This window comes from Nothobranchius furzeri, chromosome 18, assembly GCF_043380555.1.
Source record: "Nothobranchius furzeri strain GRZ-AD chromosome 18, NfurGRZ-RIMD1, whole genome shotgun sequence".
Classification (NCBI taxonomy): Eukaryota; Metazoa; Chordata; class Actinopteri; order Cyprinodontiformes; family Nothobranchiidae; genus Nothobranchius; species Nothobranchius furzeri.
In genome coordinates, this window is record NC_091758.1 from 18,177,775 (window position 1) to 18,203,299 (window position 25,525).

Consider the following 25,525-nt stretch of genomic DNA (forward strand, 5'->3'; position numbering starts at 1 on the left):
CAAAAACATGCTTTCCTAATTAATTTGTGTCACTTTTGGCTGATATAGGAGCGGGGCTTAAACCTTTTGTTTCCTGCATCTGTTAATCTGATCTGGGTTTTTTTTTCTCCAATCAGTCGAAGAAAATCTGCTCTGTCCAAGGAGAGGCTGAAGCTGCTCTTCAAACAGCACTGTGAGCCTCAGAAGGGTATAATAAAGCTGAAGGTGAGAAAAGCTTGTTACCTGCTGCACAGGTAGGTGCCCCCCGAATCTCACTAGAATAATAACAGTCACCCTTACCTGTCTCAGCCTTCCACTGTGAAGAAGTACCGGCTGACTGAACAGAACTTTTCCCAGTTTTTTCCCGATGAGCCACCTGTGTTTCCCTTCAGCTCTGCCCTTGCTCAGGTAAATACACACCAGCTAATTCTTCGTGTTGCACTGGGTCCTGAAACAAACGGCTATATTAATAGTACTTGTTAAATAATGACAATTTACAGAAATCCACATAAATGGTAAAAGAATGTCCCATGGTCTGGTTCTGGTCTGCGGTCCATTCTAAAATCTGGTTTAATCAATCAATCAGTCAAAGCTTTATTTATATAGCGCTTTCCGCATCCCTGTCGGGTAGCCCAAGGTGCTGAACATTGTACATGACAAAGTTAAATATGGTGAATAAATCGAAAATAAAAGCAGTTCAAATTACAAATTACAAAAAAAGGTAAAACATTCCAGTAGAAGACAAATGGGTAAAACAATGGATAGAGTGAACCAATGAAAACAGGGAAATAAAATCAACATAAAAGAGGGCCAAATTCAAACATGTTCAGGAAACGCCAAGCGGAGGAGGTGGGTTTTTAGGTGACTCTTAAAGACTGGCAGAGATGGGGACAGCCTAACTGAGGGTGGCAACTGGTTCCAGAGTGACGGTGCTAGGACTGAGAAAGCCTGGTCCCCGCGAGTACGACACCTCGAACGAGGGACAGCGAGCAGGCCTTGGTCAGAGGAGTGCAGAGCGCATGATGGGGAATGTCTGTTCAGGAGTGTGGCCAGATAGGGGGGAGCACCACCCTGGAAGAAATTGTAGACAAAAGACGAGGAGTTTGAAGTGTGAACGATGACAAACCGGAAGCCAGTGCAGGGAGGCCAGAACCGGACTGATGTGGTCCTGTTTCCTGGTCCCAGTCAGGAACCTGGCTGCGCTGTTCTGCACAACCTGTAGGCGACGCAGTGATGACTGACACAACCCTGCATAGAGAGAGTTGCAGTAATCAAGCCTAGAAATTACAAATGCATGCAGTACCCGCTCCAGGTGGGCTCTTGACAGCATGGGCTTGATTTTTGCAAGGCGTCTCAGGTGAAAGAAACTGGACCGGATCACAAAGTTGATGTGAGCATCAAATTTAAGTCCAGCATCAACTTTCACCCCCAAACTGGTGACGACTGGTTTTGAATAGGGAGAAAGAGGGCCAAGATCAACATAACGACCCACATTCCTGCTGTTGGGGTGAAAAACAAGAGCTCTGTCTTTCCCTCATTCAGATGCAGAACGTTGGCCATTAGCCAAGACTTCACCTCGTTAATACAGGACACAAAGGACTGGATAGAGTGACCTTTCTCCTGACACAATGGAGAGTAATCTGGCAATCGTCAGCATAGAGATGGAAAGATAGGCCATGTTTATGAAAGATTGACCCCAGAGGTAGCAGATAAATGGCAAACAAAAGCGGACCAAGGATCGATCCCTGCGGGACCCCCCAGCGGAGCCCGTCCCTTGAAGAAAAAACATCACCCAGTTTAACACAGAATGTCCTGTTGTGGAGATACGATCTAAACCAATCCAGAGCAGACTCTTTGATCCCAACCCATCGTTCCAAGCGATCAAGTAGAATCGCGTGGTCAACTGTGTCGAAGGCTGCCGTCAGGTCTAACAACAGAAGCACCACAGATGTACCCTGATCTAGTGATAGATAGATGCCATTTAGGACCCTCAGTAGAGCAGACTCTGTGCTATGGCCAGACATGAACCCTGATTGGAAAACCTCGAACAGATCAGAGTCAGCTAAATGTGAGACCAGCTGCTGATAAACGACATTCTCAAGCAGTTTTGATGTAAAGGGCAGGGTAGAGATAGGCCTGTAATTTTCGATCACAGAGACATCAGCACCAGGTTTCTTCAGGGTCGGTCGAATAACTGCTGCTTTCAAAGCAGCTGGGACCACACCTGTGCTGAGGCTCCCATTGGTAATCTGACCAAGTGAAGGGCCAAGGCACGGAAAGGCAGCCTTCCAGAGACAAGGCGGCAGAACCTCAAGTGGAGAGCCAGATGGCTTCTGCCTCGCAACAAGCTTACTCAGCTCAGAATAAGAAACCGTATCGAGGGAGCTCAGGGTGGGTGGTGATGGAGGAACTGGAACAGGGTCAACAGAGTTACCAGAAATAGCTGCTCTAATGCCTGATACTTTATCAACAAAGAATCTGTGAAAATCTTCAGAGTTTCCAGCAGCTGTAGGAGACATGGTGCTAGGCTCCTGATACACCAGAATAGAGTTTTGTGTTTTGTAGAGAATCTTGGGATTCTTGGAGTTAGTTTTGATGATGTCTGCAAAATAGGCCGTTCTGGCAGCCCTCACAGCATCCTGTTAAGCAACCAGAGATGCTCTGAACAACTCACGCGAGACCTGTAGGCCATCCTTTTTCCACTTTCTCTCAGAGGCTCTACACGCCTGCCTACAAGTCCTGTGACATCAGAGAGCCAAGGCTCCCTCCTAGGCCTAGACTTGCAAAGCTTGAGAGGGGCAACCACGTCCAGGACCTGATTACAAAGTACATCAAAGTGTTGTGAATAGTGATCAATGTTAGATGGATCTGGGTTAAAGGTCTACGCAGTCCACAAACTTTGAAATAGTTTCTGCATCCAGGGCTCTGAACCTAGTAGCTGGAGCTTCACACACAGGGACAGGACATGGCAACGTAACATCACAGAGTATAGGAGAGTGGTCAGAGAACACAGGAGGCAAAGTCACAAGGTTCATGACAGGGAGACCAAAGCCCCCTTCAGACAGGCCATGAAAAACGGAAATGTTCCAGACTCTGTCCGTAAGACCTTTGTGCCTGAATACAAACATCCGGATAACGTGTTCCGGAATTTATCCGGACGAAGCCCCTAGTAACAGGTCCGGCCTTGTTACGGACAGGGTGGCTGCTTCAGACTGGTGAGATAAGAGTTCCAGACAAGGGGGAGGGGGAGGAGGAGGGGACCGGGGGATGCTGTGCGCACCTAGATAGCCCGCTGCTGTAGCATGCAGCGAACCACGGCAGCTCGCCTCCTATGGTACCGCCTAGACGCGCGACGGAGCGCTTCACACCGCTTCAGTGATTACTTTAACCATTGAGCTTCATCATCCAGGTCTCTAATGCGTCTTCGTGTGCGCAAAATTATGCTTAAGCGCCTCGTGATTTTTATCTTGAGAGGCGCTATAGAAATGATATTTTCTTCTTCTTCTTCTTAACATAGGTCCGATTCCCCCACCCCCCACCCCACCCCCCGCCGCCGTCAGACATCTGAAACTTTTCTCTGCTGTGTGATCGCAGCCGTCAGAATGTCTATCTGAAAAGGGCTCAAGAGAGAGAACCAGGTCCAGGGTGTGACCCCTGGCACCCATTGAGTTAGATTGAATGAATCTAGCAAATTCAAAAACCTTTAGCAAGCACATTGTCAGGACAGCAGATATGGATGTTAAAATCACCCAAAAATAGGACATAGTCATATTTTAGGATGCAGTCTGCCACAAAATCACAGAAATCATTAAGGAATTTAGAGTCAGTCTTTGGAGGGCGATAAATCAGCACGACGAGCAGGCGGGGGGAGATTCACAGTTCAAATAAGCACAGAAGAAAATGGCATGGTGGGTGTAAGCTGTTTACAAGGAAAGCTGGATTTAAAAACAACAACCAACCCTCCACCTCTGCCCCGTGATCTGGGGATATTAAAACAGGAGCAGCCAGGTGGTACCAGCTTCAGCAGGGCGCTTGAGTCACCAAACGGGATCCAGGACTCACAGATGCACAGAAACCCCAAGTCATGCTGAATAAAAAAATCCCGAAGAATAAAAGTTTTGTTCAGCACAGACCTGGCATTGACCAGACCAAACCGGGTCTGCGGCGGGGCCGCGGCACCGAGATCGCACACAAGCACCGTCTCCTTTAACTCTGAGCCCGTAACCGAGCGTAGATTCTCCCAGCAAACCCCAGTCTGGCTAGTTCGTCGAGCCGATTGGCCGTGGCACGGTGCCAGCTCACCCTCAGAGCCGGCCAAGTTCACTAGGCAGGGCGCCGAGTAATCCACAAGACATCTCGGAACCACCGGGTCACAAGCTGGGCCGAAACGGACCAGCCGCTTCTTCAGGGATCCAGGAAGTCCAGCCCGACGTCTCACGCGCCGGCTACCTCGCTTTCTCCGTCTTCTCCGATGCTTCCTTCTCGAGCTGGGGCGGACAGAGGGCCGACACATCACGGCTTGGGGGGAGAGAGCACACGGGCAGTCCAGACAGCAGCTCCATCCGTGAGGTTCCCAGCGCTCGCAACCCGCTACATCAACGGGAGGACGAATCCTCAGCAGCGCAGCTCGATCATAAGTCACCAGAGAAGCCACACCATTCAAAAAAGGCATCAGAGACGACAAAAATACATAAAAGCCAATAAAACGTCAATAAAAGCCAATAAAACACGGGGTTCCATGGCATAAAGAGGACGAGCAGCTTGCTGCTTGCACCCGCGCAAGCGCCATCTCAACTAATAATCTGTTAATTTCTGATCAGGTCTTCTAAAGAGTAATCTCTGTTTCCAGGCAAGTCTGCTGTCACCAAATGCACGAGAGAAGCTGAAGCTGCTGCAGAAGAGGGAGGAGATGGCAACTCAGGACAAGGCTCGACTGAAGAAGGAAAAGGAGGAGGCGCTGGAGGCCAAGAGGAGGGAGCGGGAGGACAAGGACAAGTTGAGAGAGGAGCAGAGACGGAGGTTTGAGGAGGAGAGGGAGAGGAAGAAGCAGGAGAAGGAGCTCAGGAAGCTGGAGAAGGAGAAGGTGAGAAATGGACCGTCGGATGAAAAAATGGAATGAATGAATGAAAATAATTTGATGCGTTCATGGATTCCAGGAGCGAGAGAAGCTGAAGGAAGAGAAGAGAAAATATGCTGAAAACCTGAAGCTGAGGAACAAGCCCAGAGAGGACATGGAGTGTGAAGACCTGAAGGTCAGTGAAGGTCAAAACATGACTTTAAATCAGTGGTTATAAAATCAACCAATGAGATCTTGTTAATACAACGATAAAAGATCAGATATTTTACCTGGTTCATGAACTCACCATCACCTAGCACTAATTCAATCTTCAGATGTTCTACATTTTTACTTCCAGAGTAACATATTTCTGGTAATTCTGGTCTTTAGAGAAGAAATGGAACAAGCTTATGACTGCTCCCTCATTCCCACCGGCATTACCGCCATTGGCTGATGTGTATGTTTGTGTTCATTCTGATAGGAACTTCCCACTCCGGTTCCTGTGAGAACCCGTCTTCCTGCAGAGCTCTTCGGAGAAGCTCTGGTGGTGATGGAGTTTCTTCATGCTTTTGGTGATCCCTTTGAGCTCAGGGATGAGTTTCCTGATGGCGTCACTCTGGGTGAGTTCTGCTGGACTCTGCTGCTGTCTGGTCAGGTCCCTGCTTACGTTAAGAACGTTGTAATTGTTAGGTTATTATGCAAATAACCACTGTTCCTCGAAGGAGAGGAATGGGGCACAACGAGGTACTATGGGACATCACGCCCTTGTGTGTCCTAGCTGAAGATACATCTAATCGCGCCTATAAGACAAATGAACGCAATGCTGTGTGGAGGCCCCGCCCTCTACTTATATGCAACGGCATCACTGTCTTTCCTCAGTTCGATAGCCGCTCTTCACCGAGCTGGACTGTCAAATGGGGCAGCCCTGAGTTGTACCTCAATCCTCTCCTTCAGGGAACAGTGGTTATATGCATAACCTAACGTTCCCTTTCAGTGGATTCACCCGGTACAACAAGGTACTTATGGGACTTATCGGAAGGCCCCGTGAGCAGCTGTCAAACCTGGGCTGAGATTGCAACCTAGGATGGCAAGTCAGATCCAGCAGAGAGAACCGAAGGGGCCAAAACATCCAAGTAGTAAAACCTCACAAAGGTGCGGGGTGTAGCCCAGTTTGCAGCTGAGCAAATGTCATCAACTGAAACGTTTAAACAGCGCCCAAGAAGCAGCCACACCTCTAGCAGAGTGTGCCCTGACCACTAGGGGCAGCTGGGAGCCAGTGACGCTGTAACACAGGGAAATGACCTCCACAATCCGATGAGAAGGTCTTTGCTTCGAAAAAGCTTTACCCATGGAGGGTTTTTCCAAACACACAAACAGCTGGTCTGTTTTTCAGATACTCCGAGTGCGATCTATATAAGCCTGCAGAGCACGAACCGGGCACAGACAACGCAGCCTCCTCTGCTCCTCAGAGGCAAAAGGAGGACGACTGAAGCCCGAAAGCTCTATGGTCATGGAACCGTAGTTCAGCGGGATGACCTTGGGCAAATATGCAGCATTCGGATGCAGATTAACCCTAGATCCATCTGATGACATTTTCAGACAGGAAGGGTGAACTGAAAGAGCATGAAGATCCCCCACCCTTTTAGCCGATACAAGGGCTAAGAGCAGAGCTGTCTTGTAAGACAGAAGCTTCATGCTGATCAATTCAATGGGCTCACATGGGGGACCACACAGGGCCTTATCACCAGACTGATGATTTCCGGATACCATCCTCCCCAGCAGCTGGAGAGCTGTGCGGAGTGTCGATTTGGTTCCCAGCTGAATGCGCGCTAAGCAACTACGCAGCAAGGCTATTTGCTGGTTCGAGAGCGCTCTGCTTGACAGAGAGCAAATTTCCAGCCTGAGGAAGGAGAAACTCTGACTCGGAACTAGAGAACTTTTTCTGTAGTTCACAGAAATCCCCAGGGCTTGATTGTGAGAAAGAACATCCAGAAGTATGAACTTCTGGATGTGTTTGGGAAGTCACTACTAGAGCCCACTTGTCTAGGTAAGAGAGGATCCGGGTGCCCTCCTCCCTGAGGGGGGGTAACACGGCTTCCACACATTTCGAAAAGGTGCGGGGAGCTAGAGCTAACGGACGGACACAGCTTGTGCAACCGCTCTTCCTCAGGAGAGGAGAAGGGCGGTGGGTAGAAAGCTGTGAGGATAATAGGAGAAAAGGAGCCCACTACCTTAGGCACAAAGGCAGGGTTGGGCTTCAGGAACACCTTCATGTCACCTGGTGCAAACTGGGTGCAGGATGGGTGCACAGAGAGAGCCTGTAAGTCACCAACTCGCTTTGCAGATACCAAAGCCAGGAGTAGCACCACCTTAAGAGACAGGATCTTAAGGTCCAGGCCGTCCATAGGCTCAAATGGAGGCCCAGAGAGGGCCGACAGCACCAAGGACAGTTCCCATGAGGGTACCAGGAGTCGAGACACAGGGAGAAGCCTGCGCGCGCCCCTCATGAAGCTACACACCAGGGGCTGTTGACCTGCCAATTTCTTCCCAAAACCCAAGTGTCGGGTGGAAATGGCTGCTAGGTACACTTTAATGGTGGAGGAAGCCTTCTTCCCATCCAGCAAGTCTTGCAGGAAAGACAGAATGACATTCACAGGGCACTGGAAGGGTGAGACCTCCCTGCCCTGACACCAGGCTTCAAACACCCTCCATTTACAGTCATATAGGGACCTAGTGGAGGGGGCCCTAGCATTCTGAATGGTTCGAATGACTGCCTGGGGCAGCTCTGCTGACCCTAGCCCGCACCCCTCAGGGGCCAGGCTCACAGGGCCAGCCGTTCTGGATGAGGGTGGAAGATTGAGCCTCCCGCTTGGGACTCCAGGTCCCTGCGAAGCGGCAGTTTCCAAGGTTGGCCCTCCAGGAGCTGGAAAATGTCCGCCACCCAATGCATGGCTGGCCAGTATGGGGCCACCAGAATGAGAGTGTGGTGCTGGGTTCGTACCCTCAGCAAGGTGGGTGGTATCGGGGCCACCGGGGGAAAAGCGTAAAGCAGTCCCCGTGGCCAGTCATGCGCCAGCGCGTCCACGCCGAATGGTACATCTCGGTCGCGCAGGGAGAAGAACAGAGGACACTAAGCATTCTCCTTGGAGGCAAAGAGATCCACTACGGCTGTGCCGAACCGGATCCAAATCTGTTCCAACACTGCTAGATGCAGGCTCCAATCCCCGTACAGGGATGTCCCTCTGGACAACAGATCCGCCCCCCGATTCAGAACACCCAGGACGTGGGTGGCTCTGATTGAGAGGAGATGCCTGCTGCACCATAGGATCAGTCTGCGTGCCAGCGTGTGTAACCGCATGGAGCGCAGCCCCCCCTGGTGGTTTATATAAGCCACAGTCGTGGTGTTGTCTGTTCTCACTAGGACATGATGGCCGGAGAGAAAAGGCAGGAAGCGCCTCAGGGTCAGAAAGACCGCGAGGAGTTCCAGATAATTTATGTGTGTCCCCAGAGCTCTCTGCTCCACACACCCCTGACAGAGCGACCCTCCAGGAGCCCCCCCCCCCCCCCCCCAACCTGACAGGCTTGCATCTGTCGTGACCACTTTCCTCACGAGAACCAACCCCAAAGGCACCCCCTGTGCCAAGAGGGAGGGGTGACGCCAACAGCGGAGCACCGCGGCGCACGCTGCAGAGACCGTCACCCTGCGCGCTCTGTGGCGCACTGGAGAGAGACCCAGAGAAGCCACCCAGCGATGAGAATCTCTCATGTGTAGACGGCCGAGTGGTACCACTGAAATAGCCGACGCCATGAGACCCAAAAGCCTGAGGCATAACGCAAACCGCACCGAACTGTGTAGGCGGAAGCGCGCCAGGCAGAGCGAGAGCGCGTTCACGCGCAGTGCCGAGAGACGGGCCGTGAACGCCCCTGAGTCCAGATTCAGACCTAGAAAGGTTATTTTCTGGGAGGGGAGTAAAGCGCTTTTCTGCCAGTTTATTCTGAAACCCAGACCACACAAGTGATGGATCACAACCAGCGTGTTTGACGCTGCCTCCTCTCTGGACCGTGCCAGCAGGATCCAGTCGTCTAAATACGTGGCTAGCCGAATGCCCCTCCCTCTCAGAGTGGCGATCGCCGCCTCCGTACACCTGACAAACACCCTCGGGCTCAGCGAGAGGCCGAATGGGAGCACGGTGTATTCGTAACATACTCCCTGAAAGGCAAACCTCAGAAATTTCCTGTGTGGAGGGTACAGGGAATATGAAAGTATGCGTCCCTCAGGTCGATTGAGGTGAACCAGACGCAAGGAGCGTGAGCATTTTGAATCTGTACTTTCTGAGGCATCGGTTCAGGGCTCTCAGATCCAGGATCAAGCGAATACCGGTCCCTCCCCGTTTCGGGACCAGGAAGTACCTGGAGTAGAAACCGCTCTGATACCGATTGGGAGGCACAATGCATATCGCTCTCTAGCAGGGAGGAGATTTCTCCCTGAAGGATGTGAGCTGATGTCCCCTGGGCGTGGGAGAAAGCTACGCCGGAGAATCGAGGAGGAACTGAAGCGAATTGGAGCCTGTAACCTCTCGAAATAGTTCTTATCACCCAATGTGAAGCAGAAACCGCTGTCCATTCCTCTATGTGAGTGGAGAGCGGTGACACAGCCGTGACACACGGAGCAGCAGCTCCCTCCAGAGGTTGGGGGCAGTGGTGCTCATGGCAACCACTGCGCATGCGCGGGGGCTTTGTGCTTTGGCGGCCCAGGCGTACGGGGATAACGGATGACCCGTGGCTGGCGGGAAAGTCCGCCAGGGGCCGCCCCCGCCTGGAACCGCTCATGGGCAACATTTTTATTGATTTTTGCTGCGCCCTTGACATTCTGTGTGGATGCGGCAGCAAACTTTTTAATGCTTCTTGAGCGTGACATGTTTGTAAAAAACAACGTCAGTGCTTGTGACGTGTGTTTTGAGCCGGCACAGCCAGTTGCACGTCCTGGCCCCACCCTGAACTGCTCGGGGACTCTGCCGGAGGGGTCCCGTGACGGGGGAGAAAGCACCATGGCAACATCGAACAGGAGGAGCTGGCGAACGGGGAACTGCCAGCTGCAGCGTCGGGAGGGAAAGAACTCCATCAGGCTGCTCTCTTCTTCTTTCTCGCCTGCTGACCGCCGGGCCGGGTGGGTTGTCCCGGCGGCGGAGCGGCTTGGTTGCCGGACCTCTGAGGCCAAACTGGTCGAGGCGCTGAGCCCGAAGGAGCTGGTTGGACTGCTTGAGGCTTCGGGCGCTTTGGGACCCGGAACTGAGGCTGGGCTCGGGCAGCTGCCTGAGGAAGGGTCGGCCGAGCCGGCAGAGCAGGTGAAGGCTTACGGGGAAGGCAGAGTTGAAGGGCTTCATCCTCTTTCTTTTTTGCCTCACACCGTTGCTGCAGTTATGCCAAAGCAGAGCCAAAGATGCCTTCAGGCACGATTGGCATGTCCAAAATGTCCTCCTTCTCTCTATCAGAGAGGTTGGTGAGGTTCAGCCTTCGTGCACGTTCCTGAAGCACCATCATGCCCATAGCTTTAGCCGTGGCCTGGACCGTGCAGCGCTGCACACGCAGGCAGATGTCGGTCAGTACGGTGATTTCCTCCCACACCTCCGGATCCGGCTTCGTATTCATGTCCTCACAGAGCTCGGCTTGGTACGCTGAGAGCATGGAGGAGACATTCAAAGCTCGGACTGAGATGACGGCAGCCTTGTACGCCCTCTCGTTCAGCGCCGACTGGAAGCGGTCCGCCTTTGCAGGGACAGCGGGAGGCCTGGAGGAAGTTGCCGAGAGCCGTGGGTGCAGGTGGGCTGCGACCAGCGTTTCCATCGGCGGCATGCGAAGCATGCCAGCCTTATCCATCCCCTCGAAGTCCAGCGGGGTGGCTCCTTGGACAGGAGACCTGGAGCTGAATGGGTGTTTGTCCCAGGAGGACCTCACTTCTTGGAGAAGGCGGGAAGGTGGGGCTTTGCCGCCCTTGTGGCCTGAGGCAGCTTCTTTCCCTCGTAGCGGGATCTGACAGCCTCAGTGACCACGGTGGGCCAAGGGATGTTGAGCCTGGTCGCAGCGCGTCGACAGACTGACTGCATGTCCAGGTGGGCGGCCGGAGAAACCGCTCCATCCCTCGGAGAGGACAGAAAGCTAGGCATGGAGGCTTGAGCGAGGGGGAGAAAAACGTCGTCATCCTCGTCCTCCTCTGAAATGAGGAGTTCCGAGGTATCCTCGTTGTCTCCGTAGTCCAACTCCAACACGTCCTCGACGGGGTGGCTCAGACCGGCCAGTTCGAGCTGTGAGCCCCAGCTGTGTTCGACACACGGTTCCGGCTCCGGGAGGGCATGTTCACCGGCGTCCCCAGGCGGTGGCCCAGGGGCCGGCAGGCAAGGGTCCTTCCCCGACAGGCTAGCTTGGCGCGCTAGCCGCCGGCGAAGGCTCTTCAGGGTGAAGCAAGCACAGCTCTCACATGACCCGGGGACTTCCAATGCCAGCTGGGCGTGTTCCAGCCCGAGGCAGCTCGAGCAGACCTTGTGCGGGTCTTTGCTCGAGATTTTGTTCCCATGGGTACAGAGGCGAGCTCCTGCGCGGTCGACTCCGCTGGTGGGAGGAGCGGCTTCCATGTGGGCTAACTGGTGTGTTAGCAAGAGAACGAACAGGTGCACTGGAGTGTGAAGCTGCTCGCTATGCCCCAAGCCTATGGTGAAGGTCAGGACAGAAGGACAGTAAGTTAACGTTCGGCGACGGAGAGAGAATATTAGCTGGCTCCGTCTGTGAACAGTTGAGCTAACTTACCTGAGAGATAAGCAACCACCGAAGCGAGAAGAGGTGATTGAATGGTGCATGCGTTGGGACGCTTGCTACTTTTAGTAGCAGGGGACGCGTACGTCACGGTCACTGGCCAATCAGGATTGGTGTATTGAGATAAGTGCTTCTGAGGAATCCGCGGAGGGGCGTATCCCATAGTGAGACATCGAAACGAATGTTAAGAAAGAGAACTCTCTTTTCACGTGTCTGATCAAAACCTCAGTTTTGTGAGACCACGTTTTTAAGGATCTCTTAAAAACTCCTCATAGCTTTAGTTTAGCATGGCAGCATTGGCGCCGTGTGTTTTCACAAGGAAAGCTTCCTGATGTCACTCGAGCAGTCATTCTTAATGAAAAACGGTAAACATTCTAGAGCTTGTGCTGCTTTGAGAATGATTTGGTTCTTTTTGACAGATGTGTTCTCTCCACAGAGGTCCTGGAGGAGGCTCTTGTAGGTTCTGATCCCGAGGGTCCACTATGTGAGCTGCTGTTCTTCTTTCTGACTGCAATCTTTCAGGTTCTGGATGAGGAGCAGGAGGAAGTGGCCAAAGATCAGGCTGAAGGTTTCTGATACACACACACACACACACACACACACAGACAGACAGACAGACAGACAGACAGACAGACAGACAGACAGACAGACAGACAGACAGACAGACAGACAGACAGACAGACAGACAGACAGAACCTGGATTACTGATGTCTGAACCATCACCTCGGACACACGACAGATCCATTAGTCGCAACTGATCGACGTTCCTGAAGTGTTAGCATTTTGCTAATAGCCACAACAGAAACAGGAGAGATGATTAAAGTATTTATTAGTTTTCCCACATTCACCCAGCTGAGTGTCACCTGTTATTGTTATTAAAGCCCAATTTGCACAAGTTTTTGTCTACCTGTTTCCTTGGAGGCTTCCTTTCACCCTCCTGATTGTTTTCCTCTGAATCTTTTTAAAGAAGGCTTTGATGCCATGGGCTCTTAAATTGGTAGAACAGCTCCCATCTACTCCAGTCATCTAAGGAGTGTGAGCTAGCAGAGCGACGAAACACTCAAGACCATCCAGACTTCCATCACTGACCTGCTGAGCATCTTCTACCCTAGCACCTACCCTGCTCTTGCTTTCCCCTGCCCTACTGCCCTCTTGTGCACTCCCCCATTTCCCACTCTGTACCTCCTGTCACCTTGGTACAGTGTTCTTCCCTATGAGTAGTTTATTGCTAGGCTAGCTGCTTTGTCACTTTGGATGAAAGCGTCAGCCGAATTCATAAACACAATGTATAAATCACAAATATAATCACTTTGTAACTTAAATGCTTTCATTAGTTTTAACATTACTGACTGGCTAAATGTGTTTTCATATTGTGGTCAGCTGTTAGAACATGAAGGTAATCAGGTTTTTATTATTATTTTTTTTTTTGCCTGCAGACTTGCGAGAGGCTCTGGACGACTACTCGGATCCTACCCAGTCAGCTCTGAGCGCTGTGGCCTCACTGGCTGCTGCCTGGCCTCAGCTGCATCAGGGTTCCAGTCTGAAGCAACTGGACCTGGACAGCTGCACACTCTCAGAAATTCTGCGCCTGCACATCCTGGGTTCTGGTGCTTATTGTAACCATGGCAACGCCAAGTTTCGCTACCAGAAGCAGGGAGCCTTTACACTGATGGACGATCCCTGTGTAAACCTGCAGTTTTCTGAGCCTGCTCTCCTGAAGAAGCTGTCATGCACACCGGTGTATGACCTCAGCCCAGGTTAGACTGTTGGGGTGTGTGCTGCTATCAAGGTTTTTCAGACTGAAGTTTAAAAACTATCATGATGATTTTTGTGTACAGAAGAAAAGCTGAAGATCCTCCTGGCGTTGCTGGGAAAACTGTTAACATTAGCTCCTAGCAGAGATCTGATTGAAGACTCACTGGAGGAACAGAAAGCAGCAAGACAGGAGCTGAGGGAGGTCAGAGCAGAACAACATCGCAGAGACCGGGAGGAGGCCGCACACAGGTACACGGCACGTACAGACCGCCCGATCAGCCCATCAAAACCATGCCAGGACAACCAGTGTTTCCAGTTAGAACCAGAGGGGTGTTTCAGTAAACCAGTGTGTTAACACCTGCTGCTTTTCGGGCCGGGTCAGAACCACCTGAGACTTATTCTTTTCTTGAATGAAGACATTTTATTGGACCCCCCACGCACTCCACTTCACTTGATCAAACTTAAAGTCAAGTAAAAAATAAAAAAACAAGCACAAAACAAGTTCCAAGGCAACGCTGAAACAAAGCCCAAAATTAAATCCACGAATAGAAAATACAGTTAAAGAAAAAATTATAAAAAGTTCATCAGAGACATCATTCAAATATGACTTAAATGATGACCAAACCACATTGAATCAGGTGTGTGTGAGACATTGCCTCCCTGATCCACTGACCATAAGCTGGTGGAAGTGTGTCCTTCCACTTATACCGTACCGACAATATACCGTATTGACCTGATTATAGGATTACCTCGATTATAAAACGAGCCCCTTTTCCAAGACTCATTTCAGAAAAAAACAAAAAAAAAATCCCTTTTTAAATAAACTGTTTTTATTGAAAATTTGAGAACAAATACTGAGCAAAAATACTATTTTATTGCAAACTATCAGAACTTTGCTCACAAATCAAAGGTCAAATGAGGCTTTTATTCAGACGCCCTCTGCCTCGCTGTGCTTAAATCTCGCGCTGCTGTGGTCCTGGTGTACCATCAGATCACTACACCTGCTGACTCCTCCCAGAATGCCATCCTCACTGCCATCCATGCATGCAATGTTTAACGCCTCTGCTGAATTGACTGCAGTCATCTTAAAATTTGCATAAATCTGCCTTATAGCTTGTTAACTTGCCCCACTTTCAGTCCACTCTGCTATGGATCCCGTCTCCACTTTTTTCTTCTGCGAACATGCAGTCTGGCGCCCTCTGCTGTTATGGGAGTGTAATGGTTAGACCCCGATTATAAGACGACCCCACATTTTAAAATTATTGTCAATGAAAAAAACCTCGTCTTATATTCAGGTCAATACAGTAATTATTTTAGCCAGCACGTAGCAGAAGGCTATCATGTCCACTCCTGGGCTTCCGTAGTTCAGAGCAAGGTCAGCCACGCATTTTTCATAAAACGCACATTATTCTGGGCTTCCTTGGCTGAAGGGGTTTCAATCTCTTAATTTGGTTTGTTGTTGACTAAAGACACTTCTTTCAACCCGACCAAAGACGAATTAACATTAGCTGATCAAACATTGCGACAAACCGACAATATCCAGACGACATTACCAGCAGGTGTGCTCTCATGTCAATTTTAGGATTCGTCTTCGGAAGGAGGAGAAGTTGAGGGAGCAGGAGCAGCGGATGAGGGACAAATTAAAGGAGCAGGAGGAAAAGGAGATCCACATAAATGGGTAGGAAGAGCGTTTTGGCTAAGAGGAGGAGGAAGAGCTCTTCTTCACTTTGCATTTAGACGACTTCTAAATGTCCTAAAAAAACAGATAAAATCCTTGTGTTGGGATGAAATTAACTGTGTTGTCTCTGTAGTGGAACACCTGCAGAACGTCCTTCTGAGAAAACTGAAGAAAACTCATCATTTAGAAAGACAATGGAAGGTAAAACTGTACAGAGCCCAGCATGTTCCCACCTACTCCCGTTTATTCTCCCAATTCCATTCGCTCCCGCAGTCCATCTCTGCATGGTCCCATCCCCACCTCCACCTGTAGACTCAGTAATTAATTAAGGAAATGATGGATTTTTTGATCATATATCAGATTTTTATACCATCCTACCGATAATCTTGGTACCCGCAGCAGCCTTTCAACTGCCCTCTGTCTTGAGGAAGGATCCTAAGCTCAAAACAGGCCTCTGTCTAGCTGCAGCCTCTGTTCAACCAGACGTTTGTAGCAAAATGTTTTTTAGGGATGGGCCAATACCAATTTGTCCAAAACTAGTACAATTCCTTAGAGCTGAGTACTCATCGATGCAGGATAGTAGGTAATGTACCGTACTTTGAGGCTGGCTTAAGCTCAAGCAGAATGTTTAAAAGTTCGACTGTTTTCTGCCTGACGGCAACAGTCACACTCTTCTGTGCCAAAAGCCTGCATTAACCACCAACTTGAGGGCGTGTGAGACACAGAAGGTTTCTCATGTTTTCTGCATTTTAACAGCACAACGTGGGTGGAACTTTAAGGGATTCCTCACGTCTGAAGTGTTCATTTAACTCACCTGCAGTTGGATATTGTCCAACACCTGAAACCATTTAGCGTGCAGAAGGAGTCTTTGCAGAGTAAAATCATTGTCGACCCACCTTGCACTTGAGCAAGCACAGATGCTGTTCCTCCACATGTGTTGTGAAGCTGAAGGCTGAAAAGTCTTCCATCAGTCTGTGGATGTGCCGCTTAACAAGGTCACGTGGTATGGGCAGCATCGTGTTCGTGGTGTGGTGGCACCCTCTACCATGATACACCGTGGTGTCCAAACCCAACTCAGCTGTAGCTAAACACTGTGAAGATTAAAGATTTAAATGGTTAAAAAGTTATCCGATTGTTGGGTGTTATTCTGTCCTGTTTAACTTTCTAGTTTTACATCAAGTCCAGGTCAGAATAACTGAATCAAACATTAAATTATTTTTACTAACCGGATTTTTTTTCTGTTGTATGTAACTGTGACTTGGGTCATGAATGGTAAGTGGCCTGTATTTGTATTTGGGTCACTGTGAGTCGAAGTCTGTTTGAAACCAGTATTGGTTCATCCCTAATTTCAAGCTAAGAAAATTCATAAAGATGTTTATTTTTTAAATGTGTGCTTCTTTTGTTTCTCCTTTTTGGGTTGAAGGTAATCAGAAAGAAAAATGTATGAATTCTGACATCAAAAACCTGTCGGGCCCTCCTCCCAGCCTGGGTCCAGAGGAGCTGGAGAAGGAGCAGGAGAAGGTCAGATGCAACTCCATTACAAATCTCTAAGCATATCTCACTTGTTACAAAAAGCAAAGATCTGCAGTAAGTTGGTGTAGTATTATGTTCACGGCTGAAATTACCTGAAGGATGTAATTTTCTTCCTGCTGGCGATCAGCAGCTGCGCCTGGTGGCGTGACATATATGATGACATTTCAGCAACATGACAGGAGTCTGTCATTATTAGATTTTTAGTTCTCTTCCTGATGCTGGCAGGTTCGAGAGTTGCAGGAGCGCATTCAGAAAGCAGCAGCCTGTACCAGCCTGCTGCCTTTGGGTCGAGACCGAATGTACCGGAGATACTGGATCCTGCCATCTGCCTCTGCACTGTTTGTGGAAGAGGACTTTTTCGGCCTGACAGAGGACATGCTGAAACCGTGTCTAAAACTCTCTAAGGATGCTGTCATTATCATTGATGATGATGAGGAGGAGGAGGAGGAAGGATTTAAGAATGAACCTTCTGGTGAAAGGTGGGTCACACACAGCCTAAACTGATCAAGTCAAAGAAAATCATCAAGAAAGCACTCTCAATGTATTTTTTTCTTTTTTATCACCTCACAGCACTGGATCAAGCCCGGCTCAGCTTTGCAGAAGTGTCCCGGTTGAACAGCCCAACCAGTGGTTCTTCTACAGCTCAGTGGATGAACTGGATCAGTTGATTGAGGCCTTGAACCCTCGGGGCCACAGAGAAAGCAGTCTGAGGGAGGCCTTACTGCAGGACAGGGACAGGCTCCAGCAAATGCTGCAGAACTGTGACTCAAAACAGTACAGGTTCTCAGGTACGCTTACATGTTTACCATTACAGTACCAGTTTCACAGGTAAATTTGCAGTTTTACCAGTACGCTAGCTGGTCTGCGTTTACACTAGCAGCTCTACTGGAACACTAGCAGGTTTATAAGAACACTAGCAGGTCTACAGGAACACTAGCAGGTCTACAGGAACACTAGCAGGTCGACAAGAACATTAGCAGGTCTGTTGGTACACTAGCAGGTCTATTGGTACACTAGCAGGTCTACAGGCACACTAGCAGGTCTACTGGGACACTAGCAGGTCTACAAGAACACTAGCAGGTCGACAAAAACACTAGCATGTCTACTGGAACACTAGCATGTCTACAAGAACACTAGCAGGTCTGTTGGTACACTAGCAGGTCTACAAGAACACTAGCAGGTCTACAGGAACACTAGCAGGTCTACTGGAACACTAGCAGGTCTGTTGGTACACTAGCAGGTCTGTTGGTACACTAGCAGGTCTGTTGGTACATTAGCAGGTCTATTGATACACTAGCAGGTCTACAAGAACACTAGCAGGTCTACAAGAACACTAGCAGGTCTACTGGAACACTAGCAGGTCTGTTGGTACACTAGCAGGTCTACTGGTACACTAGCAGGTCTATTGGTATACTAGCAGGTCTACAAGAACACTAGCAGGTCTACAGGAACACTAGCAGGTCTACTGGAACACTAGCAGGTCTGTTGGTACACTAGCAGGTCTGTTGGTACACTAGCAGGTCTGTTGGTACATTAGCAGGTCTATTGATACACTAGCAGGTCTACAAGAACACTAGCAGGTCTACAAGAACACTAGCAGGTCTACTGGAACACTAGCAGGTCTGTTGGTACACTAGCAGGTCTACTGGTACACTAGCAGGTCTATTGGTATACTAGCAGGTCTACAAGAACACTAGCAGGTCTACTGGAACACTAGCAGGTCTACTGGAACACTAGCAGGTCTACTGAAACACTAGCAGGTCTACTGGAACACTAGCAGGTCTACTGGAACACTAGCAGGTCTACTGGAACACTAGCAGGTCTACTGGAACACTAGCAGATCTGTTGGTACACTAGCAGGTCTGTTGGTACACTAGCAGGTCTGTTGGTTCACTAGCAGGTCTGTTGGTACACTAGCAGGTCTATTGGTATACTAGCAGGTCTATTGGTATACTAGCAGGTCTACAAGAACACTAGCAGGTCTACTGGAACACTAGCAGGTCTACTGGAACGCTAGCAGGTCTACTGGAACGCTAGCAGGTCTACTGGAACACTAGCAGGTCTATTGGTACACTAGCAGGTCCATTGGTACACTAGCAGGTCTACAGGAACACTAGCAGGTTCTCAGGTACACCTCCTTGTTTACCATTACGTACCAGTTTCACAGGTAAATTGGCACATTTACAGGAACACTAGCCAGTGAACGTTTACACTAGTAGGCCTACAAGTACACTAGCAGATTTACAGGTGCACTAGCAGGTTTACAGGTGCACTAGCAGGTTTACAGGTGCACTAGCAGGTCTGCAGGAACACTAGCACAGGGATTAAATCTCTCTGTCGTGGCGACGGAAATTTCAGTTGGAATAATCAGAAAAAAGTTCCGTCGAAATCTCTTCTCGCGCTCGCTTGGGTTTAGTAGTGTGTCGTCCCCCCCCCCGCTAATTGAAAACGCGCACCGGTGTTGTTGAAATGCGTTTCTCCACCGTTCTGCACCACCCAAGCTGCAAAAACGTGTGCGCTCATTGCTCGCTCCCACGGTGCGCACAAACTGCGCGCGCACCAGGCGCTGGGATTCTGACAGAGCCAATAAAGCTCTGAATTCACAATGAGAGTTAACGTGACGAGCAGAACCAGGACCCAAATTCCTGGTGGGCCGATCTGAGATCGGTGTTTTTATTCATCTCTTTGTTTTTTCGGGCCGGTGTTCAGTCATGACTCTGCTGATCACCTGTCAGTGGAACAGGTGAGCTGCTGAACAAGCGTTAGCTCCTAGAAACACTTTCTATGCCCAGACTAGTGACCTGTTATTTGTAATTTTATAATTAATATTAAGTGAATGCACTAAACCCAAAAATGATAGAAGATTAGATTAAATATTATTAATCATATTACTATCAAATGTAAATAAGTATAACAGATAACTAATCTTAATGAAAAAATTATATTAATTTTTTTTTATATTGATTACATTTCATTTCTAAGGTTTGGATGTCTGTGAACATTACAGAATATTCAGATTGGTGTAAAGAGCATGATATTAACAGGTCATGATCTAAAGCTGGTCTGAGGTATAAAACTCTGCCCTGGGCCTAAAACCCTGCAGATATATTTAGTTTCTGTAAACACCAACAACAAATAAATAACAGCAGCTGGATTCTACTTTGTTCCTTAAATTGAGTTCTGCAGCTCACGTTCAGCATGAAGCTCTGCCAGCTGATTGGTTCTTTCGGTAACTAGTGCAATTCTGGTACTGAGCAGCATGGATGCATCAGTGGATTTCACTGTAGTCTTTGTTCATAATGGTTTAAGAAAGGACAGGAAAACTTTGTTAACTCAAATATATCATTATAATGAACATGTATAGATACATTATCATACATAGCTACCAGCCTGTAACTCTACTTTTCCCCCCAAAAATGCACCAGACTGATGTATTTAAATATAAAATGTCAATAATTTTTTTCCGGGGGGCATGCCGCAGGACCCCCCTAAAGTACTTTAATACTTATCATCTTTTTTACCTCAGAGAAATCTCAACACCCACACTTTTAAACACTGTGTATGTGAACGGGTTATTCCACATTTTTTAGAAACAAGAATACTGACCTTAAAACCAATCAAAACCTGATGAGTGGCTGCGTGTACACAATGTGAGCCCCCCCACCCCCAATAATTTTTAGTCAGATGAGAATTTTTTGCTTCAATCTCTGCACTAGCAGGTTCTCAGGTACGCCTACATGTTTACCATTACAGTACCAGTTTCGCAGGTAAATTGGCAGGTTTACAGGAACACCAGCCAGTTTGCGTTTACACTAGCAGGTCTACAAGTACACTAGCAGGTTTAAAGGCACACTAGCAGGTCTATTGGTACTCTGGCAGGTCTATTGGTACACTAGCAGGTCTACAAGAACTCAAGCAGGTCTATTGGTACACTAGCAGGTCTACAGGAACACTAGCAGGTCTATTGGTACACTAGCAGGTCTACAGGAACACTAGTAGGTCTATTGGTACACTAGCAGGTCTACAGGAACACTAGCAGGTCTATTGGTACACTAACAGGTCTACAGGAACACTAGTAGGTCTATTGGTACACTAGCAGGTCTACAGGAACACTAGTAGGTCTATTGGTACACTAGCAGGTCTACAGGAACACTAGTAGGTCTATTGGTACACTAGCAAGTCTACAGGAACACTAGCAGGTCTATTGGTACACTAGCAAGTCTACAGGAACACTAGCAGGTCTATTGGTACACTAGCAGTTCTACAGGAACACTAGCAGGTCTATTGGTACACTAGCAGGTCTACAGGAACACTAGCAGGTCTATTGGTACACTAGCAGGTCTACAGGAACACTAGCAGGTCTATTGGTACACTAACAGGTCTACAGGAACACTAGTAGGTCTATTGGTACACTAGCAGGTCTACAGGAACACTAGTAGGTCTATTGGTACACTAGCAGGTCTACAGGAACACTAGTAGGTCTACTGGTACACTAACAGGTCTAATGGTACACTAGCAGGTTCTCATGTACTCTTACATGTTTACCAACTAGTTTCACAGGTAAATTAGCAGGTTTACAGGTGCACTAGCAGGTCTACAGGTATGCTAGCAGGTTTATGGTTTCACTAAGTTAAAACACCAGTTAAAATCACATTACTCATATAACCCATCTGTAGACAAAAATATAAATAAAGTTTTAGATTTTTTTTAAACCAGGTAAAACTTCCAGCTTGTCTTTTGTCTATAGATGATTCTACGTTTGAACAAACGGTCCCACAATCCGCTGTCACTGCTGACACTCTGATGGAAGTTAGACTGAAGGACCTGCTTCTTGACATGGAGGACCGAATCCACCAAGGATCCCTGGGAACACTCAAAGTACATAAACCATGCCACAACATCGGGTTAGCAGCATTAGACTCTGCTGTTGGCTGCTCTCAACTTTTATATTTTCTGGCATTAGGTGATGGATAGACAGGTGTGGCGCTCAGCTCTGGAAGCAGGAAACTATCAGCTGCTCTGCTTTGATGACAAAGATGGTGTCAGGATGAAAAACCAGGCGGAGGCCGTGGAAGTGGAATCTTCCCGGCTACGAGACAGGTATGGTCCGGCAGAGATTCATCCCCTCTGGTTGAACAGGTAAATGACAGGTGTGTGCTTGTCTCAGGCTACAGGAGCTGAAGTCTACCTCTGGGATCAGTGGCAGTGGAACTCCTCAGGTTGTCAGCACCTCAGTACAAATCCTGGCTCAGGCCCTTAGTCACATTGAGCAAGGCATTGACAGGCGCTTCCTCAAACCTCCACTTGGTATGTCTCTTTTGACCTGATGCAGATTTAATGAAATGTTTCACCTGTTTATACAAACAATAGATTAGATGCATCCAGTGAGAGTATAGTGGAGACATTATTCACATATTCACGTTTTCTTTTTTATTAAAGTTTTTATCAGTACTTGTGCAGAAGAACAAAGGCGTGCACATAAACCAGAGCACAAGGATGTCTGCCTTAAAGGCAGAACGGGAGGTCATTAAGTGTGGATGTAGACAGTTTATTTTAATAGTGAGGTTAAAACACAGGAAAGTTGAAACAAGTAACAGTTGTCAAACGATGTTTGCTTTTGTTTTCAAACACTGTGTTTAACGCTGACACTGTTTGGTTGTTTTTGCAGGTGATGAAGACTCAAAGAAGGATCAGAAGATCAAGAAAAACAAAAAGAAAGAAGATGACCAGGCTAGTGATGGTATGACTTTAAATAAATATTCTCACCACAGAAAGAAAAGTGACACTAAATGTCTTTAGAAGACCTACAGAGACCTGGTGATTCTGTTTAACTCCAGACTCTCTCTCCCTCTCTGGCAGATGGTGGTAGTGACAGCGGTCGGGTCATAAAAACTGTGTTGGAGCGATGGAGGGAGTCTCTGCAGTCCTGCTCCAGTCTGTCCCAGGTCATAGTCAGAACATTTTAGCTGTTGGTTCTACTGTGTCAGCTCTTCAGAACTCGCACTGATCTTGTTGGTGTATCTGTGCAGGTCTTTGTTCACCTGTCCAGCCTGGAACGAAGCATCCTCTGGTCTCGTTCAATCCTCAACGCCCGCTGTCGGATCTGCAGGCGCAAAGGAGATGCAGACAACATGCTGCTGTGTGACGGCTGTGAGCGAGGACACCACACCCACTGCCTAAGGCCCCAGCTAAAGGTACGATGTCCAGCCAGATGTTCAGTTAGAGGCAGGGATGTTAGAAAATAACGATAAGCACAAGCATCGCAATATTTCTTGTTATGATACTGATTCAATAATTAAAGAGTTCCTTCACTCATTTTTAATACTTCTGCAGTGGTGTCAGCCAGAGGAGAAAGTAGATTCAGACGACAGGATATGGGTCTTTTTTCCTGATGTTTGGACATCTCGCCTCTGATTGGCCAACAGCAATGTGACTACTACTGACCCTAGCCCACAATCAGTTGGAAAGAAAAAAAACAAAGATGATCACAAACACAATTCCTTGTTCCTTGATTGGTCAGGTGATGCAACATGATCATGCTTCACGCTTCATTCCCTTTCCTAATGTCTGGAAGGACGGTCTGGAGCGCTAACCTGCAGGGAACATCGATGACAGAGTTCTACAGAAAGTAGCCAAGGGTCATCAGAAACGTTTCTAGGTGCTTTAGGTGGGAAAAGTCAAGAAGGGGGTCTGAAAAGTGGTTTGAAACGGGTAAACAAAGTTGCTAAGCTGGCAACACTGTGTGGAAGGTGCGCTCGATTTGCAACTCGGAGCAGCGCGTGAATGAACCGCGAGGGGGGGGACAAATAATCGGCTCTTTTTGTTTGTTCGATTAATCAAGCAGCCCTACTAAATTATCTAAAGCTTTCCTTCAAATCTGCCATATTTTGACATTTTGAGAGAGAGGTGAAGTAGCTGAAGATTTTTCTGTATAAGGTGAGTATGGTATGTAAAGGTTGTGTCATTAAAAGTTTGAAAACCAATACTGATATTTTCCTATATTACATTTTATTGCTGATATTAATGGTAGAGCAATAATATCAGTCATCCCTAATACTCTGAAATATCACAATATTCTGTTCTGGCGACATCGTCCAGCCCTACCTGTGACTGATTCACAGAAAGACGTTCCTGGGAGGGTCTCAGTGGATCAAATTCAGGAAAAACCTGTTAGACGAATGAGTTCACTTCCTGTTTCAGGCTGTTCCAGATGGTGACTGGTTCTGTCCAGACTGTCGGCCCAAGCAGAGATCCAGCCGCATTCCATCCCGACAGCGATCCTCCATCGATGAAGACGAGGGTGAAGATACTGATGAGGAGGAAGAGTCTGAGGTGGATGCGGAATCAGAAGAGGAGGAAGAAGAGGAGGAGGAGGAGGAAGAAGAGTCTGTTGTGAAGTAGGTGTAAAAGCTCATGTTTGTAGTCTAAAGCCGGGCGTACACTGTGCGACTTTTTCACTCGCAGCGTTCAGCTTCAGCTCAAACTGTACGACTTCCTCGCAGGGCAGATCTCACGAGTCATGTGCTCACACTGCACGTCTGGTAGCAACACGTCGGCCCTAAAAATAGCAGTTTTTACTCAACATGTTAGACTTTTTTGTCTTGTTTTGCCTGTTGTCCTTCGGGAGTGCTGCAGGAGGACACACAGGGATTTATGGGGGTTGGATGAGGAAACGAAATAAAGAAAGTAAATCTGTGTTTTGTGATCAGTTTAATTTGACATGAACACGACAAACACACTTTCTTGACAATCTTTGTGAGTAAAAAAACATGTAGAAATAAAAACGAACAACGTGTGTTATTAGGGAAGTAGCGGACGAGCGGCGTTGATGCAGGATTGCGCATGCGCCGTAGCGGTTCTGATACTTTTTGGGTCGCAGCTGCTCGCAGCGCCGCTTCAACAGTGCGATACCCTCACGAGGGACGAGCGAAATATTAAACACGCCAGAAGTCCGTGCGACCTCACGACTGCTGATCGGTAGCTGGTCACGTGGTGTTAATCGCCTCTCGTAACCCCCGTACACTACACGACCGCTCGGTGCAAAACTCGCCCCGATGTCGTGGATTCTCGCACGAGTGGAAAATCGGCTCAAAAAAGTGAAAAAGTCGCACAGTGTACGCCCGGCTTAATACAACAATGAATTCAAAACGCCCCCTTCAACTGTTTCCCTCTGCAGCACCAAGAAGAGCCAGGCTCAACCCCCCAAGAGCAAGACATCATCTAAAGGGCAGCATGCCCGGGTTAGCAATAGCACAGCCACATCAGGGAAGAACACCTCATCTTCCAGGTGAGTCTGCTAAATCCTAAAGCTGGATCACTGTTGTCCTAAAAAGGTGTACTGACTCTGTTTATTCACAGATCCTCGGGGAAGAAAGCCTCGCCTCCAACATCAAAGTCAAACACCATCGCCCACGGCAAAGCGCCGTCTCGCTCAGGGAGTCGCAGCAATGCCCGTCTGAGTCACGAGATTCTGGCACCGAACAGCAACGCAAAAACCTCAACGACGCAAAAACCTGGTTCAGGAGAGTCTAACAAGAGACAGTCAGCAGGTATAAAAGTCAAAGGGTCCAAAAGGCTTCAACCCGCCTGTTCTGTTGTTGCTGTAGATGTTTGTCGTTCAGCAGAAAAAACGTCTTGTGGGTTGTTTCTATAAAACCTTCATAACTGTTAAACCTAACATGAATTTATATTTGATCCTGATTTGCTAAGAAGTCCAT

At 48.4% G+C, this 25,525-nt stretch overlaps 1 protein-coding gene across 1 annotated transcript in view; it reads left to right on the forward strand.

Moving 5' to 3' along the window:
- The window catches only part of baz1a (bromodomain adjacent to zinc finger domain, 1A), a 35,705-nt gene that overhangs the window by 6,788 nt on the left and 3,392 nt on the right, over positions 1-25,525 (forward strand). The window contains exons 6-27 of the mRNA XM_054741835.2: positions 117-204; positions 289-387; positions 4,829-5,062; positions 5,136-5,231; positions 5,517-5,655; positions 12,279-12,410; positions 13,279-13,599; positions 13,681-13,846; positions 15,180-15,275; positions 15,409-15,476; positions 16,699-16,796; positions 17,034-17,287; positions 17,379-17,596; positions 21,556-21,686; positions 21,772-21,908; positions 21,976-22,115; positions 22,477-22,548; positions 22,668-22,753; positions 22,838-23,002; positions 24,009-24,205; positions 24,985-25,095; positions 25,167-25,357. Of these exons, the coding sequence (XP_054597810.2) occupies positions 117-204; positions 289-387; positions 4,829-5,062; positions 5,136-5,231; positions 5,517-5,655; positions 12,279-12,410; positions 13,279-13,599; positions 13,681-13,846; positions 15,180-15,275; positions 15,409-15,476; positions 16,699-16,796; positions 17,034-17,287; positions 17,379-17,596; positions 21,556-21,686; positions 21,772-21,908; positions 21,976-22,115; positions 22,477-22,548; positions 22,668-22,753; positions 22,838-23,002; positions 24,009-24,205; positions 24,985-25,095; positions 25,167-25,357 (3,239 nt within the window). The remainder of the gene's footprint in view (positions 1-116; positions 205-288; positions 388-4,828; positions 5,063-5,135; positions 5,232-5,516; positions 5,656-12,278; positions 12,411-13,278; positions 13,600-13,680; positions 13,847-15,179; positions 15,276-15,408; positions 15,477-16,698; positions 16,797-17,033; positions 17,288-17,378; positions 17,597-21,555; positions 21,687-21,771; positions 21,909-21,975; positions 22,116-22,476; positions 22,549-22,667; positions 22,754-22,837; positions 23,003-24,008; positions 24,206-24,984; positions 25,096-25,166; positions 25,358-25,525) is intronic.